The 20,578-nt window shown below is 32.9% G+C and overlaps 2 protein-coding genes and 1 long non-coding RNA gene across 3 annotated transcripts in view; 1 reads left to right on the top strand and 2 right to left on the bottom strand.

Moving 5' to 3' along the window:
• The window catches only part of LOC104733158 (alpha-aminoadipic semialdehyde synthase-like), a 21,635-nt gene extending 2,826 nt beyond the window's left edge, over positions 1-18,809 (bottom strand). The window contains exons 1-8 of the mRNA XM_010452765.1: positions 18,494-18,809; positions 18,304-18,390; positions 18,087-18,216; positions 17,942-18,024; positions 17,715-17,831; positions 17,545-17,620; positions 17,246-17,417; positions 17,138-17,171 (exon numbers count right to left, since the gene is read on the bottom strand). Of these exons, the coding sequence (XP_010451067.1) occupies positions 17,138-17,171; positions 17,246-17,417; positions 17,545-17,620; positions 17,715-17,831; positions 17,942-18,024; positions 18,087-18,216; positions 18,304-18,390; positions 18,494-18,769 (975 nt within the window). The 5' untranslated portion in view covers positions 18,770-18,809. The remainder of the gene's footprint in view (positions 1-17,137; positions 17,172-17,245; positions 17,418-17,544; positions 17,621-17,714; positions 17,832-17,941; positions 18,025-18,086; positions 18,217-18,303; positions 18,391-18,493) is intronic.
• LOC109128194 lies at positions 1,451-1,929 on the bottom strand. Its single transcript, XR_002034688.1, has 2 exons — positions 1,827-1,929; positions 1,451-1,708 (listed from the first exon to the last, which is right to left on the bottom strand). It is a non-coding gene; the product is annotated as an uncharacterized LOC109128194 (long non-coding RNA).
• On the top strand, positions 7,191-11,312 carry LOC104733050 (receptor-like kinase TMK2). Its single transcript, XM_019233441.1, has 13 exons — positions 7,191-8,427; positions 8,506-8,901; positions 9,094-9,206; positions 9,305-9,397; positions 9,491-9,560; positions 9,616-9,665; positions 9,746-9,821; positions 9,893-10,036; positions 10,109-10,305; positions 10,517-10,539; positions 10,835-10,855; positions 10,906-10,932; positions 11,090-11,312. The coding sequence occupies exons 1-13, from the start codon at positions 7,191-7,193 to the stop codon at positions 11,310-11,312; spliced, it is 2,670 nt and encodes an 889-aa protein (XP_019088986.1).

The following is a 20,578-nucleotide window of genomic DNA, read 5'->3' as shown; positions in this document are numbered from 1 at the left end:
GGTCCTCACGATCGGTATATTTCTATTAACAGATGTATCTCGTGGTATTATGATCGGGGTTTTGGCTGGTTTGCCCGTTGTTCTGGTTCATGGCATGTGTAGGAATACAGAGATGTTGTTCGTCTTGGAAGATGATGAAGAGAAGCTAACGATGAACACAGCATCTTCGTCGCTTTCTTCTTCCTCTTAACAAATGAAACACAAGAATATCTGTTTTGGTTTTGGTGAATGTGTCTACATAGCCATTGTGAAACAATGCATAACCAACCAGTGGAGGCTGATCAATATGATGCAAAAAGAAGTTTAGCTCCTTTAGCCATAAAATTTAAGGATTTGCACGTTGAGATGTAACGATATTAGTGTGAGACCTTACTGACACAAATGAATACTTTTCCTTCTTGAACTTGAGGGACTTAAAATGTCTTACAATTAACTTCTTTGAGAAACTAGAAGAAATCTACAATGTACAATGAATGATGTGAACGGAGGCGTCTACTTTCAGGCTTTAAAACAAAAATCAACTTATGGAGATATATATTCAGAACTCTTGTAAATTCTGAGACCTTTATTAATCTGTGGACCACTTTTTTTTTTTCTTTTGTTCAAAATTAATCTGTGGACCACATATGTGTATCCTCTGGCTCTTCTGGTTCTGCATATGTTTTTGCAAATGTACTTACTCTTTCTTTTACTCGTAAAAGTAAGTATATAATAAAGTTGACATTTGTCTGTTAAAATATACGTTACCAAAAACTCTGAATTATAGTATAAAGAAATAGAAGAAAAGTAACTCTTACCGATCGATTGAGAAAAGCAGAAAAACAAACTGAAAATTTTGTGATGACATTTTGTCTCTGTAACTCTTTTTTTTGGGTGAAGGTAGTTTTTGAGTTTCTTCTTCTTCTTGGTTTTAGCCCAAAGCAAATGGTCATCCCCATTTATAAAAAGGATTACATGATTACATCACTACATCCATTCCTATTTACTCTATTTTCCGAAAAAGATATATACATTACCCCAAAAAACGATATTGCAAAAATGTCTATACATATCTCATGAAAATCTTGTAGTATTACATTATAGCCATATTCTCTGCAACGAATATCCAAATTTTTAATTTTAAAAAATAAAATTAGTTAACTATTTTTAGTTTTAGGAAATTTTGTTTAGAACAAACCAAAGATGAAGTCAAACAAAAAGAAAACCAAAGAACCATATAACTGTTGACTAATAAAGCATTAGTAAGGTCATGTGTTATTAATTAATTTTTAATATATATATATATATATTTTTTTATTAAGAATCTAGATTTTGATCCAAAAATATCAAAATATACATATATTTTTAACTATTTTAATCTTTTGCTTTCGTTTTTTTTTTGTATGATGGCATACATCATACTTTTACAACAACAACAATAAAATACGATCCGGACTTTAAGAAGAAAAAATGATCAGGAGAATAGTTTTTATTAAGGAATTTGAAATCTTATGGTAGGTGATGATACAAAATACTGTATAATGGATGCATCAATGTAGATCAAAACTATTTTTAATTGGAGGGCCGCGGGGTGGTACACAACAACATTTGTGATCAGCTGCTGGTGGAGCGTTTTTAATGCATAGTTGAAAAGTAGGATCTTCCCCTGGACCTGTGCAAATGGTCTTGCAGTCATTATTAGTTTGGCAAGGACCTTTGTAGTGACACCCTGAAAACAAAATAGTTATATAAAAAAAAAATACATATGAATTAGCTCGTTCTAGTCCATATTTTCTTATAGGTTTTATTTGTTAACAATTAAAAAACACAAAGAAATAAAATATTACCAATTGTTGGAGCAATTAACCGAGAAGAAAGAAGACAAAAAGCAAATAGCAGAAAAGCAAGTTGAAATTTTTTTGCAGACATTATTTTAGCTCTTTTTGGTGAAGATAGTTTTTCTTTTTATTATAGTTAGAGCAACATCACTCTTTATATAAGAGATTATATGGTGTACATCCAATTTTTTCTTAAATAAAAAAATTATATATTTAAAATTATCAGATTGAAAAATTGTCTAACATATCTCAAGAAAATCTTGCATTAGTTATAAAAGATATATTCCCTGTTATTTGCACTAAATGTAAATAAAATATATATTCATTAACCATTTATGGTCTCATATCATTTATGACAAATCAAAGATATGAGGTCAAAATAAAAGAAACTACCAAAATAGAAAAGAATCATGACTCTTGAAGTAAAAACCATGGTCAAATCAAACACAACACAAACCGAATTTTTGCAAATCCGATTCTACATTTAATTTAAATCAAAATTAGTTTTGTTAATTAAAAAATCAATTGGTTTGTCTTTGTCCTTGAACTGAACCAAATCAACTTTGCAAAAATTGATTCTTAAACCGGATTAATCAATCACTAAAGTCACTTTATTTTAATTTTTAACCAAGTCGAAATCCAAGTAAAGCAAAATATAACCAATTAACAATAAACAGCCATGAAGCTATAGAAATTGTGAATATGTAAATACTTTCAAGCTGAGCAAATTTTCTGTATCAACTTATATGTATGTAACTATTTCAATTTTTGAATTTATATAAGGAATTTTTTTATTACAATCAAAATTTATATACATACTTAAAAATAAATAAAGATTGCAATATATCTTAACACTAGATTATGACCCGCGGTGTACCGCGAGACAAGTTTTTTTTTACCTTTTTTTTTTGTTAATATACTATTTTAATACTAATTTTGTTAATGTACTCTTTTGCCAATTTTAGTGATTTGGTATATAATTCGTGATGTACCGCACAACAATTTTGTTTAATACAATCTTAATTAAATCAGTTTGATTCGACATATTTTATATTGGTGTTGCTAAAATAGTAAAATGAGTATTTAACCTGTATTGAAGTGTCATATTAATGATATTTTATTTTTTAGTATTATCAATTCAATCATGTAATGTCATATAACCCGTATTGTAATATAACTCGTTTTTTTTTTTTTAAATTTAATATGTTTAAATATTCATAATTTTAAAATTTTTATTAGTTTAGATATATCGGTTATAAATTATAAACTTTTTAAAATTCTATAATTTACTATATACGGTAAATTTACTATATATGTATGTTGAACACACACTTTTTATATTAATTGAGTAATATATGTTCGCTTAAAAAAATTCAAATCACACTATAAGCGAGAAAAAATACACATTTTTATTAGCTTTATGTATTATATGATGATTCACTATATTACATTTTAAAATAAAAAAATGATAGGAGAATATTTTTTTAATATGGAATAAATTTTCTAAATATCTATATTAATTATAGAATATTATATATATGGATATTTAATTCTGTTTGGTTATCAGGATAGTAGAGAGAATTAAAAAATTGTTTGGAAATGAGTATAAGCATTAAATGTAAAAAATTTCCAAAAAAATATTTTTGAGCAAAAACAGCTGCAAAAATACTAGTATATATGTATCTCATGAAAATGTGGCATTAAATTTAGTCACATTCGCTGCGACAAATATCCTAATTTAAAGGTATAAAAGAATTATTGTAGTATGTATAGATATATTTTTAAAATTTGGGACCATTACTAAAAGGATTACATGATTAACTCAGTATAGGGCTGGGCAAAATAACCGATAACCAAATAACTGACCGAAACCGAACCGAAAAAAAGCAAACCGAACCGAACCGAAATTCTTCAAATACCCGAATGGTTAGTAAAAATCTATATCCAAACTAACTGAAACCGAACCGAACCGAACCGACAATTAAATGGTTAACCGAAATATCCGAAAACCTAGAAGATATCAAATATTATATACTTAATATTATGCAAAACTATAAAATAAACTTAAAATATAAATTATTTCTAGATTCAAAACAATTAAATATTTTAAATAATCAATATATGTAAATGTTATTATTTTGAATTTACAAAGTTAAATACTATTTTGTAAAATTGAATCCATATTTTTCCCTTTTTTGTATTTTTGTTATTGTATATTTGGTTAATTTTGGTTATATTCGGTTAGTTTTGGTTATATTTGGTTTATTTGGTTAATGTTAATATAATTTATGTTAGTTATGGTTATTTATTTAAATAACCAAACCGAAACCGAACCGAAAGAAACCGAACCGAACCGAACCGAAATTTCAAAAATATCCAAATGGTTACTATATTACTATATCCAAAATAACCGAAACCGAATACAACCGAACCGAAACCGAATGGTTAACCGAATGCCCAGGCCTAACTCAGTACATTCCTACCCATTTTTTATTTCTCCAGCGATGACAATGACAATGAGAAAACTATATACTTTCTCGGTTCCAAATTATAAGATCTTTTAATCTTTTATTTTTGTTCTATTTTGTAAGATTTTCTCAAATTTTATATACTTTTTAATATCAATTCAATAGTTTTACACTATATTAATTTTGTAGTATTTTTTTCTATTGGTTAAATTTGTTAAATGATAAAACATTTTTTTTTTAATCTTTATGCTTTTATATGAAAACCTTATTTAAATTGGAACAGAGGAATTAGACGACTTGACAAGAATGAACAAGAATGAACAATTACTATATATATATTAAATTATTCCTGAAATCGAAGGTTCGAACCATAAGGGGTTGTTGTTGTATATACCATAACGTCTTGAGTTCGAATTCACTTTATACTGTATTTTTTTTTGTAAAGTGTTGAGACTTGAGTGCACCCAAATGTTCTTTTCTTCATAAAGTGTTCAGCATCACTAATGCTTTCAGGTAAAAAAGGAGGAGCCTTATTATATTTTCTTCCATTTTTGATAAACATTCAGAAGCATTGTTACAAATTATCAATCTTGTTCGTTTATTAACTCAGACCTAATTTTCTGGTAAATCTTGCTTAACACTATAAAGTTTTTTTGTCCAAAAAAAATTATAGTTTAATGATGATTTTAAAATAATTTAACTAAATTAATGTTTAATGTTACTGGACATTTTTTTCTCTTTGATAGCTAATTTTACTGGACATTTATACTTTACGGAATACATTTTTTGTGTTAGTTCCTTGATAAATCACGGATTATACCTTATAATAATGACTTGCTTTACGATTATTGGTAATTTAGGAAGGAAGAAAGATAGTCAGCTACACCAACTATACCATAATACATGACCACACATGCCAACTTTAGAAATGTATACTCAATTACATGAAGTATATGTATTGCATGGTCACATATACCAACTATATGATGACATATGCTCAACATCACAACAATTTTATTCCGGTACACCGTTCATCGAAATCCGGTGTTGACTAATATTGACCGGCGTTGACCAACAAAAAAATTCAAAAAAAAAGATTTAGAAATAAAAATAACAAAATTCTTTAGGAATCATCTAATAAGAAACCAAAATAAGAAATTTAATTGAATTATTTAGGAATCGTCTATGATATTTTATAATTAAAAATATATTTGTATCTAATATAAAGATATATTGTTATGTTTCACTCATTCAGTTTTATAATAGTTACTTTTTTTCAATTTCAAAACTTAATTAAAATTGAAATAAAAATCATTCATAAGATATTAAAACTTAAACTCAAACCAAAAAATCTTGTTGTAGTGAATCAAATAAAAAACCTATTATTTTAACATTATTAATTAATAAACATCAACTTAATTTTTGTAGTGTTTACATAATTTATTTAAACACATACATTAACATATACAAAATATAATTTTATAATGAATANATCAACTATATGATGACATATGTTCAACATCACAACAATTTTATTCCGGTACACCGTTCATCGAAATCCGGTGTTGACTAATATTGACCGGCGTTGACCAACAAAAAAATTAAAAAAAAAAAGATTTAGAAATAAAAATAACAAAATTCTTTAGGAATCATCTAATAAGAAACCAAAATAAGAAATTTAATTGAATTATTTAGGAATCGTCTATGATATTTTATAATTAAAAATATATTTGTATCTAATATAAAGATATATTGTTATGTTTCACTCATTCAGTTTTATAATAGTTACTTTTTTTCAATTTCAAAACTTAATTAAAATTGAAATAAAAATCATTCATAAGATATTAAAACTTAAACTCAAACCAAAAAATCTTGTTGTAGTGAATCAAATAAAAAACCTATTATTTTAACATTATTAATTAATAAACATCAAGTTCTTACATAATTTATTTAAACACATACATTAACATATACAAAATATAATTTTATAATGAATATAAACATTTTGTTAATTTTTGAACACATTAGATAATTCAATAAAAGAATTTTCTTATTTTTGTTTCTAAAATTAAAAATAAAAAATTTGAATATTTTTGTTGGTCAATATTGGTCAACGCCGGTTAATATTGGTCAACACCGAATTTCGACGAACGGTGTACCGGAGTAAAATAATCGTGATGTTGAGTACATGTCATCATATAGTTGGTATATGTGGCCATGCAATACATATACTTCATGTAGTTGAGTATACATTTTTAAAGTTTGCATGTGTGGTCATGTATTGTGGTATAATTGATGTAGCTGACTATCTTTTTCCCATTTAGGAAGAAACAAAATAAGGACAACTCACAACCCTGACTTGAAACTTAAATAGCTTACGACTGTAGTAGATTTAAAATACACTGGGTCGGGTCGGGTCGGGTCGGGTCAGGTCAGGTGGTTTCTTTCCTTGTTTGGTACTCAAAACTTTTTTTAAATATTAAATTTTATTTTCTTTTACTTCCCTCCTGTTTCCGTTTCTTCTTCTCAGCGACTCTCCAAAGTTGTCTCCGATCTGCAATTCTCACAACCTTGAGCATCACAACGGTACTGACCACGATCTGCAGTTCTGGGAGAAAATACGAGCCTCTGCAACCTTGAGCATCTATCTGTTGAGGTGTCAAGTGGGTCAAACATCTATCTTCCCGATTCAAGTTAGAAAATTCTCCGGTTAGGTTTTATCAAGACCGACTTAAATTACACAGATCAGGTAAGCTTGATTTATGTAGAAGCAACAGATCTTCCGCTTTGTCATCTATGATTTCCAATCTTCATTGCATCATTGAGTTTGGTTTATTTGTGCAGAAAACTCACAACGCGGATCGATTTGTCAATTGACTTGAAAACCTCAGCTCTTTTCAGGAAGATGGTCGGTTGTAGAATCATGATGGTTTGGTTGATTCTTTTTTCAGTTGCAGTTGCTCGATTTCCACCTGATACTGATCACACAGTCGAGATATTGCGTTCAATTGCTCAGCAGCTCGGATATCCAGAGGAATTTGTAAATAGGCATGGGAACGATCCTTGTGAATGGTTCGGGATCAACTGTCTGGAGGGTACCATTATAAGTATCACCTTCATCTCAATGAATATGACCGGATTCATCTCCCCGCAGTTCGGATATCTTACGTCTCTTCAAGTGCTTGATCTTTCACACAATCTTCTTACCGGCACCATTCCTCTAGAACTCACCAAGTTGAATTTGAGAAATCTGGATCTTTCCTACAACCAACTGCATGGGACAGTGCCACAGTTTAGGAGGGACATGTTTCTCAACACTGAAGGGAATCCAAACCTCGAGACAAACGGGGCTCTTGTTCCTTCTGCAACAAGGAACAAGAACAAATCAGGTATTGTTGAACTCCTGCTTGGTATTTTCATCGGTGTAGTGATTGCTGGAGGAGTAGCTTTCGGAATCTTTCTGTTCAGGAAAAGGAAGCATCACATTCTACGACTTCAGAATGAAACAGTGACAAGTGTGCAGCAATCTGGTGATGAATACATTGAAGTAGATAATTATGTGATTCCCCTTTCGCTTCTCAGGGAGGCTACAGAAAATTTTAGCGAGCAGAACCTGATTGGGAAAGGTGGTTTTGGATCAGTCTACAAAGGGAAACTGCAGAACGGAGATGTTGAGATTGCAGTGAAAAGAATGGGCCAAGAAGTGTTAAGAGGAAAAGGGGATGAAGGGTTTAGAGCCGAGGTGTACACGTTAACCAAGGTAAACCATAGAAATCTCGTAGTTCTGCATGGGTATTGCGTCGAAGGAAACGAGAGATTGTTGGTGTACAGGTACATGTCTCAAGGAAGTTTAAACAGACATCTATTCCAGTGGAAGGAAGAAGGGTTGAAACCCCTTGAGTGGACTACACGGCTTGCTATTGCCTTGGATGTGGCCAGAGGGGTTGAATATCTGCATACTTTGGCTCTTCAATGTCAGAGTTACATACACAGAGATCTAAAACCGGCAAACATTCTTCTGGGAGATGATATGCATGCAAAGGTTTCTGACTTTGGATTGGTTCGGGCTACAGAAGAGGGCAGAGAATCTATCAGGACAAAGTGTGTGGGAACAGCTGGTTACATTGCACCTGAATATCAAAGTAAGGTTCTCTTTTAATTTCATCTGTAAATATCTATATCTGATCGATTTCTGACAGCTCAAACATTTGTAATTGCAGTGAATGGAAAGGTAACTACAAAAGCTGATGTGTTCAGTTTTGGGGTCATTCTCATGCAACTAGTATCAGGGCAGGCAGCTTTAGACGAGAATCGATCTGAATATGATCATCACATCTCCACTTGGTTCAGGAAAGTTTTCATCGAGAACAACTCCATTGGAAAAGCCATTGACGAAACCATCGAGCTCAACGAAGAGACCTGCAACGTCATTGATGAGGTAGCCAAACTGGCTATTCACTGTTGCGCCAAGGAACCCGCACAGAGACCTGAGATGAGTTTTGTTGTCTCTACGCTGGCATCACTCACAGTGCATTGGACACCTGGTGAGATCAAAGAGGAAGATGAAGATGATACAAGTGCAACAATTTCAGGGATCATTAAAGGATGGAAGGAGCGTGAGGTCAAAGGAGCCAGCAGCAGCATCTGCTCCTGATAGTGTCTCCTTCAGTATCACTAAATATCTTGTGTTTTCATGCCGTAAAGTTTCTTTCATCTCTTGTTTGTTTTCCTTACTATATGGTCTTCTCTGCTTTTTTTTGTTATATCGATTGATCTTTGCTATGTGTCTGCCTTTGAATTTCTGTCAGCTAGTGGTGCTGTTGTTGGCGATGAACTTCCTGGTTATACAGTCTTAGGATGCAATAACATCATTGGTCACCATACCGTGGTTGGTGTTAAATGTCAAGACTTGAAGTACAAGGTGTGTTTAATTGCTATCGTCTTTATCTCACCCTTAGTTGGAGACTAGAAGAAACCAATATCCAATCAAGATTTCATGCCCTTGTTTTCTTTTTTTAGAGTGGGGATGAATGTTTTCTTTGCATTGGTGACAAGAATGAAATTAGGGAGTTCTGCTCAATTCACAGGTCATCAAAGCCCAGTGATAAAACGGTATGCAAATAATGGCCATTGACTAATAATATCATTGAAGTTCCAGATGGTTTTATCATGTTCTGAGTTATGGTTATTAATTGAATTGAACAGGTTATTGGTGACAACAACCTAGTCATGGGTTCTTGTCATATTATTGCTCATGATTGCGAGATTGGTGACCATGTGACTGTAGAAGTAAGATTTTCTTTGTGACTGGTGACCATGTGACTGTAGAAGTAACATATTTGCCAACAATACACTTCTTGCAGGCCATGTGACTGTAGAAGTAAGATTTTCTTTGTGTCTTGTACTCTGTAGCCTGGATTCAGCAGCATGGCTTCATTAGGTTCATGTTGTGAAATTTAGGACTATACACACACAGCAGGAGCCACGGTCATCCACCAGTTCTGTCATATTGGCTCCTTCGCTTTCTTTGGTGGTGGTATGTTTTCCTCTGATACCTCTCTAATGCCAACTTTTCCAACGGGTATTCACTTGAAATTTTGGTTTGTGAATTGGAATTTGGAAAGGATAGGATGATGGTGGAGCTGCATTCACAAGGTAGATCGATTGAAGATATTGAAGCTTGTTTGAAGAAAATGCCAATTGATTCTCAGGTTATTGAAGCTATCAAATCAGCTAAATCGTTAGGGTATGAACAATGATTATTAGTTCACTTAGATGGTCTCAGCTTCTTTTGTTGCTTTGGTTGAGTGCTGTTTGTTTTCAATTTAAAGATTGTGAGTGATGCTAATCAATTTTTCATTGAGAAGATATTGGAGCAGCATGATTTGTTGGATTGCTTTTCTGAGATTTACACAAATCCAACCTCTGTTGGTGAAAATGGGAACTTGCGGATCTTGCCGTATCATGGTGATGCATTGCCTCCACATAGCTGTAATCTCTGCCCTTCAAACTTATGCAAGGTATTGTATCTGCCTAGTTAGACTTGCAAGTTTTTGTTCTGAAGCTTGAACTATCCAACTGGAATTTGGGTTTAGTTTTCAGTCCATAAGCTAAAAGTTTTGGATTCTAAAGTTGTCCTGTTATGGGAAGACTTGTACTTTGTTAAGCTTTACCAAATAGATTGGATTACGTTTTTAGGATTTTGACTAGTGAATGTTCATGATTCTTCAGGGTCTAGTGATGGATCCCCATGTGTCGGTTTATGATTCAACCTTGAAGAGTTCATGGTACAAGAAGCTGGTTTGGTCAAGTGTGGTGAAGCCACTAAATGAAGCAGAGGGTCTCAAGAAGAGATGAGAAAGCCAAGTCTCTAATACATACAGAGGTTTACTTCACCAGAGTTGAGGGTTTTGGTATTGCAGAGGGTCTCAAGGATTGAAGAGGTTGAGCGTTTCCTCCTCTTGGAGGTCTCGGTTCCAGGAAGTCAGAGAGAGAGAGAGAGAGAACCAGTAGATGTAGAAGAGAGAGGATTTTCTAAGGTCTCTTTAGTCCTTCTTCTTCTTCTTCCTTGTGTACTCTTTGTAATCCTTATCGGTTGAGATTTGGGTTAGGGTGGTGAGTGAATCTCCAAGGATGCTTGTATACTTGTCTTGATCGTAAAGATGTGGATCCTAGGATCCACCCCGGACGTAGCGGTTAGTTAACACCGTGAACCGGGTGAACAAACCGCTTTGTTGTTCTTTCTCTGATGCTTGTTCTTGATTTCATTGAACTCCCAATGTCTAGATTCGTGATTGAGAAAAGACATGGGATAGGGATCGTGTCAAAAGGCTTATCAAACTCCTTAATGAAGCTGAGAGAGTGCGATGTTGTGATGCCGAGAACGAATTATCCGCTGTGGAAGAAGATTTCAGACAATTCCTCACTGATCAAAGCAGATGTCAAGGAGTGGAGCAATGCAGAGGAAATACAGAGAATCCTTCTGCAACTTGTCAGCATTAAGAAGATTCAAAACACCATCCTTTAAGAGTCAAAAAAGTGTTTCTGATTGATACATAGGTGATGAAAAAAAGAACATGTGTTTGTTCCTCTTCACTTGATTAATTAATGTAGGCATTGTTTGTTTTAGTCTCATGGTGATGAATGTTTTATCGCCACCGACCATCGTTGTGCTTATAAATACTTCTGAACATATTGTATTTGATGCTTAATTCAGGAACAGGACCAAGAGCTGTACAATGTTCCTGCAGTATATCCGCAATGTTGCAGTCAATCAGAGATTCTTTCACAGAGACTCGCCATGGGATATGCAAGTTTAGGCAATGGCTCGATTCCTGAGTTTCACATCTGAGATACTTATTAGACTAGGCATCGCTTAATCTATATATAATAGCAAACCCACTTTTTTGTGTCAACTTTTAATCCAACGGATAAGATTAGTTCCAGTTTTAATCCAACGGTTTAAAATTATTAATCGTGTCTTTTTGTCGCACCCCCATCTTTCAAAAATCACACCTCTTAGTCTTTGCATCTCTTTGTTGTACCTCCTGGTTTCAAAAATCACATCCATTAATTTTTACACCTTTTAAATCACACCTCTTTAGTCTTTGCATCTCTTTGTTGTACCTCCTGGTTTCAAAAATCACATCCATTAATTTTTACACCTTTTAAATCACACCTCTTAGTCTTTGCATCTCTTTGTTGTACCTCCTGGTTTCCAAAATCACATCCATTAATTTTTACACCTTTTAAATCACACCTCCTAGTCTTTGCATCTCTTTGTTGTACCTCCTGGTTTCAAAAATCACATCCATTAATTTTTCCACCTTTTAAATCACACCTCTTAGTCTTTGCATCTCTTTGTTGTACCTCCTGGTTTCAAAAATCACATCCATTAATTTTTACACCTTTTAAATCACACCTCTTAGTCTTTGCATCTCTTTGTTGTACCTCCTGGTTTCAAAAATCACATCCATTAATTTTTACACCTTTTAAATCACACCTCTTAGTCTTTGCATCTCTTTGTTGTACCTCCTGGTTTCAAAAATCACATCCATTAATTTTTACACCTTTTAAATCACACCTCTTAGTCTTTGCATCTCTTTGTTGTACCTCCTGGTTTCAAAAATCACATCCATTAATTTTTACACCTTTTAATTTACACCTCTTAGTCTTTGCATCTCTTTGTTGTACCTCCTGGTTTCAAAAATCACATCCATTAATTTTTACACCTTTTAAATCACACCTCTTAGTCTTTGCATCTCTTTGTTGTACCTCCTGGTTTCAAAAATCACATCCATTAATTTTTACACCTTTTAAATCACACCTCTTAGTCTTTGCATCTCTTTGTTGTACCTCCTGGTTTCAAAAATCACATCCATTAATTTTTACACCTTTTAAATCACACCTCTTAGTCTTTGCATCTCTTTGTTGTACCTCCTGGTTTCAAAAATCACATCCATTAATTTTTACACCTTTTAAATCACACCTCTTAGTCTTTGCATCTCTTTGTTGTACCTCCTAGTTTCAAAAATCACATCCATTAATTTTTACACCTTTTAAATCACACCTCTTAGTCTTTGCATCTCTTTGTTGTACCTCCTAGTTTCAAAAATCACATCCATTAATTTTTACACCTTTTAAATCACACCTTTTAGTCTTTGCATCTCTTTGTTGTACCTCCTGGTTTCAAAAATCACATCCATTAATTTTTACACCTTTTAATTTCACACCTCTATGTGTTACACCTCTTTGTTGTACCTCCATGTTTCACATCTATTAATTTTTACACCTTTACATTTCACACCTCTATGTCTTACACCTCTTTGTTTATTATATATAAACTTTTCTTGACTACATAAACAAGTTTCGAAAAATTATTTTCTGAGTACTAAAGAATTGTATTATTGAAGTATTTTTTTAACTTTCAAGCATCAATCTCTAATTCAAGGTAATTTAATATTTTTGCTGCGAATGACCTGTAGTGTTTCTCGGTTAGATTATTATTACTGTTAGTCGACACTATTAAGTTCATACATTAATCTTAGTTTTGTTAACTTTTAGTCTCTTCAAAATTTTTAGCCTTTCCGGTTTTCATGTTTTTGCATGGCTAATGTTATTAAGTACGTGTGCCATATTTTTTGCATGGCTAATGTTTTTGATTCTCAATGTGCAGATTTTATTTTTTGACTTTCTGGAAAAACCAAAACCAAGATACGAGAGGCATGATGATATGCAGTGATGCTAGAGCTACGGATAAGCCAAATTTTTTTAACAAACATGGTATAATTATAATTTTATATATGTTCTTATTTTAACCTATTTATTTTTTCTAACAAACATGGTATAAATGTTATTTTTTTTTTTTATTAGATGTTCATGATCCAGGTTAGTTTACATTTTTTGTAAATAAAGTTTTTAAAAATTTTAGTTGAATTATAATTTCTTATACTTTCTGGGTATCAAACATTTTGATAATATATAGAAATATTACAAATGAGCATGGAAATAGAGAGTGCCGAAGAAAAAGCCAGACATACTTGTGACAACACAAAATCAAATTCTAGAAAGCGTAAGCACGACCAAATGACAAGTCAAGTTAGAAAGAAAAGATCTACTAAAGGTAACTTATTTAGTCTTTGATGACTTTCTAATCTGTATATACAACTTTTTAAAAACATAATGTATAACAGTCACTTTTAGAGTGATCTGGAATCTGCCAAAAAAAAAGAAAATGCAAGAAATTTATAAAATTAGTATTTAACCTAAAGAAGAGAACATCAAAAGGTGAGATATTATTCACCTGTTTCACCATATCAACTTCGTTTTCGCTGTCGTTTATTGAAAAACATGATGGTACCGATTCATAGACATAAGTGGGAAATCAAATAGAGGGAGATGCAGCCTGGAAGGAGAGCAGCCGACACGGTGGAATGGGATGGATTGGGAGAGACCAACATAAAATCCTCTGTTCTATATTTTATTAATTTTCTGAACTTTTGTAGTTTAATTGAATTGCTTTGATTGAATTGCTGATGAGTGTACAAGTTTTTGTCTATATGCATTCTTAGTCTGTTACGTCTTGCTTTTTTTTCTTTTCCAAAGAGGAATATGTGATTTGAAGCAAATATTACAAATCCATGTATCAAATGTGTTAGTAGGAAATAAGGCAATCAAGATTAACCCATTAAAAGGGAGGAAAGAAGGGGGTCTTCTGAGGGAAAACGTGATACCAACATGCATGTAACTATAGAAAGCATTATAGCCAAATATATATCTCTAAAAGTTGTAGCTGAAGAATGTGAGTTACTCTATATTAACCCATTAGGTTTGATTGGTCGGTCATATAAAACTTGGTTTTGTACATATCTAAAAGTGAGAGAAAAAAACATCCACAAGCATAAGTGAAATTTTATATATGGTTAAAAGTAATGTTCATAGTAAATCATTTGTATACAAACTCCACTTGCTTACAGCATCGGAATATTGATTGTGATTTGTGAATCAGTAATCTATGGAAAGAGAAATCGCGTATCAAAGTGAAGGGGAAACGAAACTCAATCCAGCCATCTACTCCGATCCCAATCTTCGACCTTCCTTCGACAAGTGGCATTTAGTATTTTCTCGATACAGTAAATAAACCAAGAGATAAGCAGCCTCGTATGTATTTCGATTGATAATGATCAACAACAAAGACAATTTCTAATAGCGAATTAAGAAAGGATACCAATATATAGCACCATATGGTCGGAGACAAACATAAATGAAATTTTATATATGGTTAAAAGTAATGTTCATAGTAAATCAAGCTCTAAAAAAGGCTCACTTTTGTGTGTGACAACCTAAAATATAATAACATTGAAATGAATTTTTGGCTTTTTAATCAGTTGAAAGCAATAGCAAGAAGTAAAAATGATCAAATTGATTGAGAAAATAAAGAATTTAGGATGAATTACAAATGTTAAATTTCAATTTAGGATTTCATCTCCCCGTGCGGTAACGCACGGGTCGCTTTCCTAATTAGTATAATGCTCAACACCATTTCTTCCACCGGATTTGTAATAGTTTGATATATATAGCTTTGACCAAGTGTTTTCATCATTGTGTGGACACATAAAACTTGTATATTCACTTGTCGTTAAAAAACGACCCATACAAAAATATTGGAAGGAAATTTCATTTGGGCTGGTCACTTTGGTATCATCATTACTTTACACTGAAGATGTGTTGGCAATATTACTGCCCAACAGAGTTATGAAGGGAAGTTGATTGGATTGCACCCAACAAATGGGGACAGGAACATCTATTTTTCTGTGTGGCATTGTTGGAAAAAAAAAAAAAAAAAAAAAAAACTGCAGCAACAGGCTCTTACATCCTCTACTTCACCATATTATACAAGCAACAATGCACACAAAATCAGAGCACATATGCGAGGGTTCAGTCATGACCTGCAAGTTCACAGATTCATTATGGAAAAGAAGATCAGTGTGTGTACAATAGCTCTACCTTGGCATCAACATCTGTCTTCTTTGCTTTATGTGTTTATCACATTTGCTACTGTACAGCTTGGGGACAAGTTGTCTTCTTATGTAATGGTCTCCACTCACTGTATACTCCTCAATTTGTTGTAGATTGTGGTGAGTCAGTAGTCTAAAAAGACACAAGTCCCCTGTTTCTCCAGCGATGCCACACCGAAAAGATATAATTGCAATCACCGACTAAAAGCACTTTGTTTTCGTCTGCTGCAATATCGTCATTCCATAACACACTAAAGAGCTGGTGAAATTCTGATACTTAGCAATAAGTCCTTTAAAGAGCTGGTGATCTTTGACCTCTCCAGTATTTGAGCCCTAAAATCTAAACATGTCATGTACCAAAGCTCTGTCAAGCTCCCTTACCGACTTGTAGTTGTATCTAAGCTTGAGTATGCAGGCTCGTCATTCTCTTTTTCTTGGTTTAAATTTGAACATCCAAGCTTTCAAAAATCGCCTCTTCTTCTTTGATTTCAGTCTTTCTTTAGGTGGAGACATTTGTTCGAACACCTTGTGGGCAGAACAACGTTTGGTGATACTTGTCACTTGTTGTGGAAGAATAATGCCAAAATCAGATGGCAATGCATAAATTAACAAGGCCACCAATGTGACTGTACTCGATTTTTCACCCAAAACTGTAGATGGGAGATCCTCCCGTACGTATCCTGATGTTGGCTGAACTGTATCACTCACTGTCATCGTCATCTTTGGTTGCAAAATTAATTCTGTTTGTGACGAGATTAACGTCTTCAACCGACGGTTCTTTGCTTCGATCGTGCTTGGTGATCAGCCTAACCACGTCTGGATCATCCCTTGCACCAAACCAACTTTTAAGTTGTTCCCAAGATCTAATTGGAAATGGAAACATCTTCGACCTCCGATTAAACCAGTTCCCTTCACCCATTCTAATGAAACATTCGTATTGGGCCTCAAAATTCTAATGAAATTTTTTAAAAAAAAAACTAATAAGGTCTCAAAACCACCCGGTAAAAAAACCTCATAATTTTTAAAAATGTCCAATAATAGGCTCTAAAAAAGTCCAAAAATTAGTTAAAAGGCCACATAATTTGAAAAATATTTCATAATTAATTAAATAGGTTTTAAAATTAGAAAAAAAATCCTCAAAATCAGCAAAAAAAAGTCTCCATAATTAGCAAAAAAAATCTCAAAATCAAAAAAGTTAATAAATAAAAATTTGTGAAGGCTTCAGTATAGTTAGCAAAACAAATATCAGTTTTTAATATTTTAAAAAAAGAGAAAACCTTAACTTTTTTTTTTTTCGTATTCGGCCTCGGATTTTACCGGACCGGCAACTGTCCATGTCATCGTGGAATGAATTGTTCGAGGGATTAAACCTAATGATAGTGATTAACTAGATGAGTTTTCATCAAATAGTAAACATAGAATGCTCTTTTAGAGTACATATTACCTAAAGAAAGGGGTATCGATTAAAGTAGCTCTGTTAAGAAATTCAGTGGAGCCACCGATATCACAAGAGATATCGCATATTCCTACTAGTGGACATCCTTTTGTTGTTAAATCTTGAATCTGTTTGGTGCTTATAAGACGAGGAAATCTCTTCTCCCAGTATATACAGTTTACTACACGGGAAAGTCATAGTCAACCTAAAATGAGATGGTCGTCACAGCCATTGTGGACACTGGACAGTTGAGTAGCTTATACGTAAACTCATGAACTTTTAAAGGTAAAACAGAGATTAGGATCTACCAAGAACAGACATATAAGGGGATATCTTCTTGTGGAAAAATGGATTGTAGTGTTCTGGATGTGCATAATAGTCTGCCTGAACATCAAAAGCATGAAGGGTTAATAGCTATAATTATACTTTAATGTAGAGCAAAAGTCACAGCCATGGAGGTAAAAGTGTTAAGTGTTACTTTGTCGAACGACTTTGATGGATCCTTGTGTTCAACCATATCTTGGCTGGTAATGATACAACCATATACTTGATAGACTCGCTTTGTTGATTTCCTATTTTGACAGATTCCTTTGTCCTGTGCAGAAGTATACAATTAAAACGACTTCTCTTAGTGTGCACAAAACATAAACAGATTCACAAGAGCTTGTAATCTTTAAATTTTATAAGCGAAAGGGTCACACTTACTTTTACAAATAGTTCAGGAAGCTGGCTTGGTTCAACAAAAGTATGAGGGAGAAGTTCGAATATTTCTTGTGCCCCCAGAGAAACTGCATGCGGATTAACTAACGAAAAACAATTTTAAAACATGGTAACAAGAGAGCTCACTCACTCTGTCCCAGTCCGTGTAAAACGTCAACAAGACCAGCTCTGCCTGCATATTTACCAAATGCCAATAATCTTTTCGCATGATCCCCAACTATGAGCTCATAATCACACAACGTCACTCCCTCAGAAAGAATCTGCATCCAATACCCTTTTTTTTTTTAATAACATACACACATATCTCAATATGTTCTAAAAATGGGAAGAACAGCAAAGTCTCATACTTTATCCAAGAAAGGCATGTTTTCTTTCTGTGCCTTGTGAGTGTGGGAAAAGAAAGCATATGTTCTCTCAGGAAGAATCATATCTGGCTGAAAACAGAATCAACCCACAAAGACAAATCTCATAAACTGAGATTCAAAACGTTAGAGTTACTACTTACTAGATTATTTTTATAAAGCAATAGTATCACACCTCAGGTTGTTTGATTCCGACTATAAGCCCACAGTCAGACAAATCATCAGAAACTTCACATCCCATATCTTCATACAAGGCATCGTGATGGATACGCTTACCAGATGGCTGAACCACAATGCGGGAAACGCCGGTCTTGTCTTTGCCACCGTGTAAAAGGCGAGCGCAGTGCAACGGCGTCAAGGGCGTTCGTCTCTCCCATTTGTTCACGGTTTCCGCTTGGATCCCAACAACACCGTTGCCCAACTTACTCTTCTCATCGCTACTTGAATTCATCTTTTACGTAAATAAAGGCAAGAGGGGTTACTTCCGCAACAAGATTGTTCATATACTCCATATAATAAAATTATAAAGTATTTAATTCTTTTTCTTTGCATATATACTAAAACAATACATAACTTTATATTGTATTGTGTCCTGAATGTGATAAATGGTTAGGTTCGACCCTAACCAACACCACCAGAAATGATTAAGGAGGGAAGAGAAGTTAGATAACATAGTTTAACAAAATCTTGATCTAATAACAATGGATTCTACATAACATTTCAAATCTTTAAAACTCTATTCAAATCTCAAACCAATAACCCCACTAAAAGAGAATAGAGAGAAGGAGGCAAGAGGATAACTTGATATTATTTCATTTCATGAGGATAACCCTAATCGGGATCCAAGGTTTAATACACACTAGATAAGGTCCGCGTTAATACGCGGGTAAAAACAATAAATAAATTTATAATAATTTAAATATAAGGACTATCAAAATATTTTAATAATTTTTAAAAAACGGGTTTGAAATTCACGATATCTATTTTTAATACAATTTAACTATTCGTACCATCATAATAAACCATATTTTAAATTTTACATATTTTATCTTAAATAGATTTTAACTACAAACTTATATTAAACACAATCTATGCATCTTAGTCTATATCATAATAAGAATTAAAATATTTGAAAATTAACAAAAAGTAATTGGTAAAAAAGAAAGAAAAACCACTAATTTTTTTAGAAAACCAACACATTGGCTAAGATATTTATATATATTTATATATATATATATATATCGTTGTCCGGAATAATAATTTACCTCATGTCAAAAAAAAATTAAAAACTATATATACATAATACGTTAACATATGCTTTGAGTTACGTAAACACATACACATATATATATATATATATATATATATATATCTATTCCCATTCCTTCACCGAAGTGGTTGACGAGCTCGAGCCCTAGTTGAAATAAACCCTGGTGAATCTTTTGTAGGCTTGGTTAAAAGCGTACCGTCAAGCAAGAAAATTCTCGTTGTTAGGTATTTGACTTAGGAAAGAGCAGCACTAATGGGATATTTATTAGCTTGGTCTCATAATAAAATTTTGAAAATATGAGATCAAACAATTTTTGTGTAGTTTTACTTTATAATATGAAACATCATCATAAGAATTAAAATATTTGAAAATTAACAAAAAGTAATTGGTAAAAAAGAAAGAAAAACCACTAATTTTTTTAGAAAACCAACACATTGGCTAAGATATTTTTATATATTTATATATATATATCGTTGTTCGGAATAATAATTTACCTCATGTCAAAAAAAAATTAAAAACTATATATACATAATATGTTAACATATGGTTTGAGTTACGTAAACACTTACACACACATATACATATATATATATATATATATTAGCTTGGTCTCATAATAAAATTTTGAAAATATGAGATCGAACAATTTTAGGCAGTGCTAAGGATTGTATACATTTCAAAAGCCCCAAACTTCATCTTGAAAAAGAGAAGAGATTTTTTTGAGAGAAAGAGAAGAGAGAGGGGTTGAGGGTTTATGACAGAAGGTTTGAGGGACGTAGCCCATATAAGACAAAACCAAAAAAGCAAAACGATTACAAGTGATAAAGATGTGAGTTTTAGTTACATCAGTAAAATAAAATAAAGTGTCTTCCCTTTTATTCAAGAGACTAAAGTACCCAAACTAACTCTAGTCTTGTTAGGACTTTCCTCAGTTTCGAGATGGTGCGTTTGAGGTCGCGGAAGAGGGCTTCTTCACGGTTAAGTTTTAAG

The sequence above is a fragment of the Camelina sativa genome, chromosome 12, assembly GCF_000633955.1.
Source record: "Camelina sativa cultivar DH55 chromosome 12, Cs, whole genome shotgun sequence".
Lineage (NCBI taxonomy): Eukaryota > Viridiplantae > Streptophyta > Magnoliopsida > Brassicales > Brassicaceae > Camelina > Camelina sativa.
The sequence above is the reverse complement of the archived record's forward strand: the minus strand, read 5'-3'. Positions and strand labels throughout refer to the sequence as shown.

Coding starts and splice junctions, on each gene's coding strand:
- LOC104733050 (XM_019233441.1), top strand. CDS start 7,191: ATGGTCGGTTGTAGAATCATGATGGTTTGGTTGATTCTTTTTTCAGTT. Junction 9,207..9,304: donor GTCAAGACTTGAAGTACAAG/GTGTGTTTAATT, acceptor TTCTTTTTTTAG/AGTGGGGATGAATGTTTTCT. Junction 9,398..9,490: donor CAAAGCCCAGTGATAAAACG/GTATGCAAATAA, acceptor TGAATTGAACAG/GTTATTGGTGACAACAACCT.